A 7640-nucleotide genomic window follows, 5' to 3' on the forward strand; every position below is an offset into this window, starting at 1 on the left:
AAATTGTGCGCCATTGCTTTCGTGCAACTGACTTGAGGCTAAGTTCAGCCAGGATAAGGCCCCTGATCATTGAGGACGCATATAGATAGGTTGTGGTCAAGGTCGGGGATAAAGCTTTAGATAGGCTACCCAAATGAATCGAAGTTCATAAAGTCTGTATTGCCTTGTTCTCAATATCTCACATACAAAGGTGTTTTCAAATTAATTATTCATTTATTCATTATTTTTAGTGTGTTTCACTGTGTTTTTAGGGCTTGTTTTTAGGTCATGGGGAAAAAAGTTTTACTTTGACAATCACAGACTCTGGTGCAGGGAGTAAGTAGTTAAGACAGTGATGCATTGGCTTTGCATTAGCTTGTGGATTCTCTATTATAGACCTCACGTGTGGCCCCATGTGTAAAAATAAAATGGGATGTAAAATAGTCAGAAAAGACAGGAACTTGCAAAAAGAAAGTTTAATCATCATACATGAATATCTGTTTCCATCCCAACAATACACATGAATGGAAAATAGAACAATTAAAATCGAATATTTGTACGTGATTTGCCTGTCCTGAGGGAAATTTGTCTAGGATATAATGATGACACAGAAAAACATTATCGGTAGTGCAGGATACATAGGAAGCTGAGAGCTTTATCGTTAAAAGCTTGGAACAATCAGTAAAACCCAGATTATATCTCATCCACAACTTTATATTCAGTGCAGGAGTTAATAACTGTTAATCAACGAGTCTGTAGATGCAGCAGATACTCTACAGGATTTATAAAGCAGCCAAACAACACAATGACAAAGTGACACACTTTGACATTTGACTTACAGTGAACATAGCTTATTTCATATAGTGTCAAATGATTAACACCAACATAGGCCCATATAAAACTGAAGGCTTGTCTTCAGTCCATTTCAGAGGTGGGAAGGGGTTGATATTTAGCTTTGGACCTCCTCGATCTGTAGATCACGACTGCGCAAACCAGGAGGGAGCCAACAATGAAGACCATGTTTGCACCCAGATTCAGGCTCAGGCCAGATGCTGGAGAAGAAAAGATTATAATATTAAAAAAAGAAAACACACATCGTATTTTGTCAGGTGCACTTAATGAACTGTAATCTCAAACTCACTTTGAGTCGTTTTAACCAGGTGCAAAGGTCCTTGGGAAATTGAGTGACTGCTCGTCTGAGCCACAGCTTCTCTTTTGCTGCGATGGCCGCCCGACCTGATGCATCCCTGAGAGCACCTGGTCCCAGGGATATTGGCCTCACACAGGATGACGGAACATGTGATGTACACCTGCAGACACACATAGGTGCAGTCAAAGTCGTTTGTACTGTCTAGTGAAGCTGTGTGTTATTGTGTATTGTTAAAATCTGCTGCAGTGGTGTCAGGAAACTGTGGTCCTATAGTAATAAATAATAATAAAATAATTATAATATTCCCCCCCTTTACTTTTCGGGACGTTTAAGGTTCCCTGTTAAAATGAAGTTTAAAATATCCTTACCTCCTCATGAGCACCGATGAATTCAAAAGCTTCCATTCCAAATCTGAACTGATAACTGGAGCCAGGGTAAATCTGTACTGTTCTGTCCTTCACACAACTGGGAAAAATGGCATATTGGTTAATCACACCTGTGCAATAACAATATTGTGCAATCCATATTTATTATATATTGGGTTATTTGTTATTCATTCATTTCATTGTTCATTCCATGTTTTTTTGTTTAGAAGGTTTAAGTTGTGTCTCTCCAATGTGCTTTGCTGTGTTTTTATTGTGTTTTAAATGTTTTTATAGTTTTTGATATGCACTGACAAGGATTAAAATCCCAATTTACTAAAAAAAGAAAGATTTAAATGTGTGTAAAGGGACAATGTGTGTACACATACCCATTTTCGATGATGGTGTAGCTAATGCGAGAGTTGGGGTTGTCGTATGGAGTTGCCTTGCAGGACTCGACAAACAGCTCTGTGTCGGGAATGGAAGTGGTCGCTTCAATCTGCATGAACATCATCTGCTTGAGATACACGTCCACCGGGTAGGTGTTGGCATCGATTTGATTTCTGAACCTCTGGCTCTGGAAGAATTCAAAAGTGAATGTGAAAGCACCAAAGCCTTTCTCTGAGAAGGCATATGGGTTTTTGTGTCTGAATCCAAGAGTCAGGTTGGTTCGCTTTGGATAGATGCAGGAAAAGGCGATGTCAACATCATGCTGCCTGGAAATGACTGCCCTTAGATCTGCTGATGTGATTGAGTTCTTGAAAATGATGTTATCTTCATCCTCCTAAAAGTCAAAGAAGGAAAAAAAGCTGTAATGCACAACTTTTAAATAAAATTAAATGTTTGTAACATTCAAGCCATGGTAAAAGGAGTTCACACAACGCTGATTACACAGTGAGGTCTTTTGAGTCTCAACTGACCGAGGGGAATAATGCGCCAAACAAGGCTTAATGTAACATTTCTACATGTATAAATGGCCCGATTTCTATTTGGGTGGTTTGGGATGATGTTTTAATTTGTGTCATAACTGCAGTTGACACTACAATGTATGCTGTTGCTAGTGGCAGTACTTTTCATGACAATTGATGGGAAGCGTGCAAACAAGAGCAGCTACACAGAAAGACATGCAGATGTGGGCTCTCCAAACTGGAACCACCACATTGTTTAGTGTGCTTTACCTCAACATGGGTTCCACAGGAACCCAATGGCATGCTGGCCACCAGGTGGGTTGTGTTGGAGAGTAATGTGAGGTTGCAAGAAGAATCTGTGAATTTGTCAAGGTGCAAGTTGTCCTCATTGCGTCTGATGAGGTAGTTCTTCTCCACTTCCACTGTTATTGTTGTTTCATTGCATGTCACTCTGGTATCTGAAAAGTGCAAAAAAAACAAAACACATCACTTTACTTTTCATTGTGAAAATGTGGTGTACCTGTCCAAGCATAAGCAAATATAATAATAAAGCACACGAGTTGAAAATCTTCACCTAAATGGGACCTGCAATAGAGCTGCACCTTGGTATTGGTATATTGACATAATTCAAATCACTGATTTAACACCTATTGAGTGTCCCAATTTATTTAATCAGGAGTTGATGTTGGACTTTTTGTCCATGAATGAATGTCTGCAAAACATTCTCATGAGTTTGCTACTATGTGACATTACATTGGATTAAATCTTTAAGTCACAACCGTTTTATTAACTATTTCTACATTTTGCCCTGTTTAAATCTTAATCTGATAAGATATGTTACATATAACAGGGTAAAGCATATCATTCCCCTTAAATGTAAACACTAATTTATACATGTTAAAAACGTCCAAAAATTGGATGTGTTGACATAATTTCATGTTATATTATAAAACACACCCATGCTATATGTAGATGAAAACTATAACCTTTGAGATGACACAAGTAACTAACCATGGTGTCCAACATCAGCAATCACACAACGGACCTCTGATTGATAGACACGATTGTATCTGCATTACAACAAAGGAGAAAGAAAAAATACATTGTTCATGATAAAAAGAATTGTACACAATAATGTGATTGTGGATCATTTACGGATTTAAAGCAGGGAATTTTATAACATAAATACCAAATTGCTGTTTTCAAAACTCACCTGTCTTTGGCTTCAGAAACAAAGCAAATAGGAAAATGATCATTCACTTCATTTTCTGTTGGTGTCCATTTTATTACATATTCTCCAGTGGAGATTTTCTGCTTCGAAATGCCTCTTGGTCCAGTGATGATCAGGTCAATAATGCTACAAGATAAACAATGCTTGTATTATTAATGGAATTGGGATGGAAAACATTATCAAATAGCACCATAAGTCACTTAAACCATATGTAGATGAATATGCACTGCATATTATGCGACAAAACACTTAAAAACTGTATTGCCACAAAAAATATATAAAAAAAAACAAACAAAAAAAAAAAACATTCTTTACCTGGTGAACTGTGCCATGGATTTGACTTTTATTTCAAGAGTGTGGTTAACATATGCCAGAAGATTTACTCCATTACTTGGAGTTGGTGATAAGAAAATAGGAAAGTAATCACCATCAAGGCAAGAGGAGGCATAGTGCCCATCCACTGAAAATCAGATGTGAAGAAAGACACAGTGAGAAACTGATGAAAAAAATGCATTTCAATAAGTGTAAATAAAAAAAAATTACCCTACCATTCACAGAAAATTGTAGTGGAAGCTTGCTTAAAGGAGCAATTGATGGTCGGTATAATGGTGTGGTGGTGGTTGCAGCAGCTGTGGTGGTGGTTGTAGCAGGTGTGGTGGTGGTTGTAGCGGTGTGTGGTGGTGGTGTGGTGGTGGCAGTGGTGGTAGTTAGCAGCTGTGGTGGTAGTTGTAGCAGTAGCAGGTGTGGTGGTGGTGGTTGTGGGTGTGGTGGTGGTTATGGGTGTGGTGGTGGTTGTAGCTGTGGTGGTAGTTGTAGCAGGTGTGGTGGTGGTTGTAGCAGCTGTGGTGGTAGTGGTTGTATTGTGGTGGTGGTTGTAGCGGGTGTGGTGGTGGTTGTAGCAGGTGTGGTGGTTGTTGCCGTGTGGTGGTTGATGTCACCCACCACCACCATGTGGTGGTTGTAGCAGGTGGTGGTGGTTGTAGTGGTGGTGGTTGTAGCAGCGTGGTGGTGGTTGTAGCAGGTGCGGTGGTGGTTGCCCACACCCACCACCACCATGTGGTGGTTGTTGCAGGTGTGGTGGTGGTTGTAGCAGGCGTGGTGCTGGTTGTAGCAGGTGTGATGGTGGTGACTGCACGCTTACGCCTGACCACTGAAAGGGGGCGCTTGGTTGTGTAGGATCCATCAGTGTATGAAAGGGTAATGTGTGTGTTGGGAAAATCCTCCACCTGCAGCTCAACTGGATGGATTCCAATTGAAGTTCCACCATTATATTTTATGGAGCATGATTTCTAACAAATAGAAAATGGAGAGAGGCTTTTTTAGTACGTCTAAGTCTGTACATTAGTATCAACATCGATGCTTCCACATTAATCCTCCTCAAATTAACAGTGATACCTTAAACTAATGATCAGTCACAACATCAGTCTTTTATTGTCATTATAAAACCATGAATCAGAGCCACTATAAGGGTTAGACACCTATGTAACAACTTTTGGTAAGAGTTAAAACACGAGTTGTTTTGATACTCGCCTTTACTATTGAAAGATACAACTCACCAAATCTGTGGCCTTGTAGCCCACCTCACATGCCTACTACGGTTATTAATTATATTCAGTCATACATTGTTGTTATTAACTGTGTTGTCAAGACAAGAACTAAACTTCCAACAATGAGGAATCAACAAGGATGCTTAATGATTAGAAATGATAAGTCAGTTCAAATGCACATTCAGTTTAGAACTTTCTGATGAGATGCACAAAAACAAGAGTTACAAAAATAAACCTAGTGTACCTAGACAGGCATTTCAGTGCAGTGCTAAATGTTTGTTTTTCTACTTTCATATTCTGAATCTAAAATGTGTCTAGAGACGATATATTTTTTAAAGTAGATTCAGTCTGGTTTATATGACGGCATTGTCCCTCATTAAAAAATGAAATCATGGTTGTGTTACACGCAATATGAACAGGGAAGACAAATCTGTATGGCAATTTTCTTACCTGATCTAAAGAGAAACTACTGGTCAGGCCACACAAGGAACACTCATACGAGGCTCGACTTGTTGGTACACGGCATCGGACCCGGTCACCATCAGGGTCAAACAGTGTAATGTTGAACCATCGCGGGCAGTTTCGAGTAACTCTGTAAAATGTAAATAAACTTAATCAGAATGTGCCTGATGTAGCACAGAAGACAGCTAGGGCTAGGGAATGCATTAGGTTGTTACATGTTATTGTGAGGACTCATTGCTTCCAAAACTTTGGTTTTAAGGTTGAGGGTGTCGTGGTGGGGTTTCTTGAGAAAATCAGCAATTATATTTTTGCAGCAAAAATAATAAAGAGTTGAAGCCGTTGTCCTTCAGATCAAAAAGCATTTAATTCTGGATCCACAATCAAAGCAAAGCTAACGATGCTCGTTACCTGAGAGCGGGCAGCATGGCAGTGATGGGAGATTTGTTGGATTCACCAGTGTCAGATCGGGTTCCCAGGTCCACATTTGCTGTCATTCTCCAGGCCACCAGTGAGCTTCTTACATTTGATATCCAGTATCCATTGCCACGCCGACTGTAGTATGTGGGGTATCTGTTTTGGAGAAATATCTGAGCTATGAGACCAAAACTGAAGCAAAATGTTCAACACTATCTGTTAAATGGTTCAGTTGGAGGGCAGCAATGCCAAAAAGAAATATTTACTGATGGATGGAAAAGACCTAAAGATGGGTCTACTGTCTATCTATGGGCACATTTATTTGTCATTATTTTGTTTGCTCACACCTCACTTTTATGCACAAAATGCATGGCGCAAATCAAGGTAGCTTTTGTAGTAACAGTAATATTATTTTACCTAATCTGGAAGGGTTGGTTGCTGGTGAGTTTTCTGGTTGTCACCACCTCGTACTCGCACCAGTTGAACCCGTAGGAATTTCTGGAAACTTGACCATGGGAAATATGGGTCTGTGTCCCACAGTTACCAGAGGAGCAAGTGTAGCCATTCTGGTTGCAGTAGTATGAGGTTTGCTTGTTGCGGACTTCCACCTGCAAGGACAACAATATGCTTATTAGAGATGTCATTGTTTTATTTTTTTATGTTTACTTTCACTGGTTAAGTGCATGGTTTAGTATAGCAGCATGCTGAAGAGCGTTCAACACTGATCTTATCAGAGCTGATGTATTTTCAAAACATTAGAAGAAAGAAGTAAAATCACTCTAATAAGATTCACGTGCAAAAAAAAGATGATCTTACCACATAAGTCCCATCAGAATTTCTTCCATGTGGGCTGAATATCACAGAGCCTCCATAGAATCTGTAGGTAGCGCTATACCATGCAGATGCAGTTGAGACTATGAGCAGCAAGTGCAGCAGCAGCAGCATGAGAGATGCCATCTTCCCCAGTGCAGTAACTTCAACATTAGCAGCGCCTTTTTATTCACCACAGAAGGAGTAGGATTTTTTTCTTTATTTTGAGCACATTTGCAATATGCGAAAACTATGAGGCACAACCAGTTTTGCCAGGTTTTACAGTCACGGGCATCAATGGATGCATTGTTTTGGGGTATATTCTTCTTTGCAATTTGGCATGAAGAGCTTCCCAACAAAAACATTCCTTGGTAGCATCACTCTTTTAAACACACCCCATAGTCACGTCTCATGAAAACCAGACAAGTGAACTTTAAATTGTGAAGTGTTTCCAAATTCTATTCATTATGAGTACTTTTTGCTCAAGTGTGTTTTTATAGTTGGTGAAAATTAAAGAATTGTTACCTCAGATTGCCTCGGTTGGATATAAGACACTCTATATTGTACATTCTTACAGCCTCAGTGCCGAAATGCTCCGTGTTTGCAAGGTTAAAGTTAGATCATTTTCTGATCATTTTGTCCTCTTCACAACCCGATAGTAACAATTCCATTGAATATATCTACTATGATGCAGTCTACCTCAGTCACGTCTGCATGACTGTAGCTTTCAGCCATGAGACGATGTCATCAGGTGTTGTCCAACTTTCACGGGGCATT

At 39.6% G+C, this 7640-nt stretch overlaps 2 protein-coding genes across 2 annotated transcripts; both read right to left on the reverse strand.

Annotated features, from left to right (window-relative positions):
- Positions 1–440: 440 nt before the first annotated feature.
- On the reverse strand, positions 441–4293 carry LOC122772559 (CUB and zona pellucida-like domain-containing protein 1). The gene is made up of 9 exons (XM_044030729.1): positions 4179–4293; positions 3946–4090; positions 3613–3756; positions 3411–3469; positions 2670–2857; positions 1881–2275; positions 1498–1594; positions 1121–1289; positions 441–1031 (listed from the first exon to the last, which is right to left on the reverse strand). Exons 2-9 carry the CDS (start codon positions 3960–3962, stop codon positions 895–897), a joined length of 1206 nt encoding a protein of 401 aa, XP_043886664.1. The 5' UTR covers positions 3963–4090; positions 4179–4293; the 3' UTR covers positions 441–894.
- LOC122772646 (integumentary mucin C.1-like) lies at positions 4060–7329 on the reverse strand. The gene is made up of 6 exons (XM_044030835.1): positions 6870–7329; positions 6471–6661; positions 6048–6209; positions 5628–5769; positions 4573–4919; positions 4060–4090 (listed from the first exon to the last, which is right to left on the reverse strand). Exons 1-6 carry the CDS (start codon positions 7008–7010, stop codon positions 4060–4062), a joined length of 1014 nt encoding a protein of 337 aa, XP_043886770.1. The 5' UTR covers positions 7011–7329.
- Positions 7330–7640: the final 311 nt, after the last annotated feature.

Source organism: Solea senegalensis, linkage group LG7, assembly GCF_019176455.1.
Source record: "Solea senegalensis isolate Sse05_10M linkage group LG7, IFAPA_SoseM_1, whole genome shotgun sequence".
Taxonomy (NCBI): domain Eukaryota; kingdom Metazoa; phylum Chordata; class Actinopteri; order Pleuronectiformes; family Soleidae; genus Solea; species Solea senegalensis.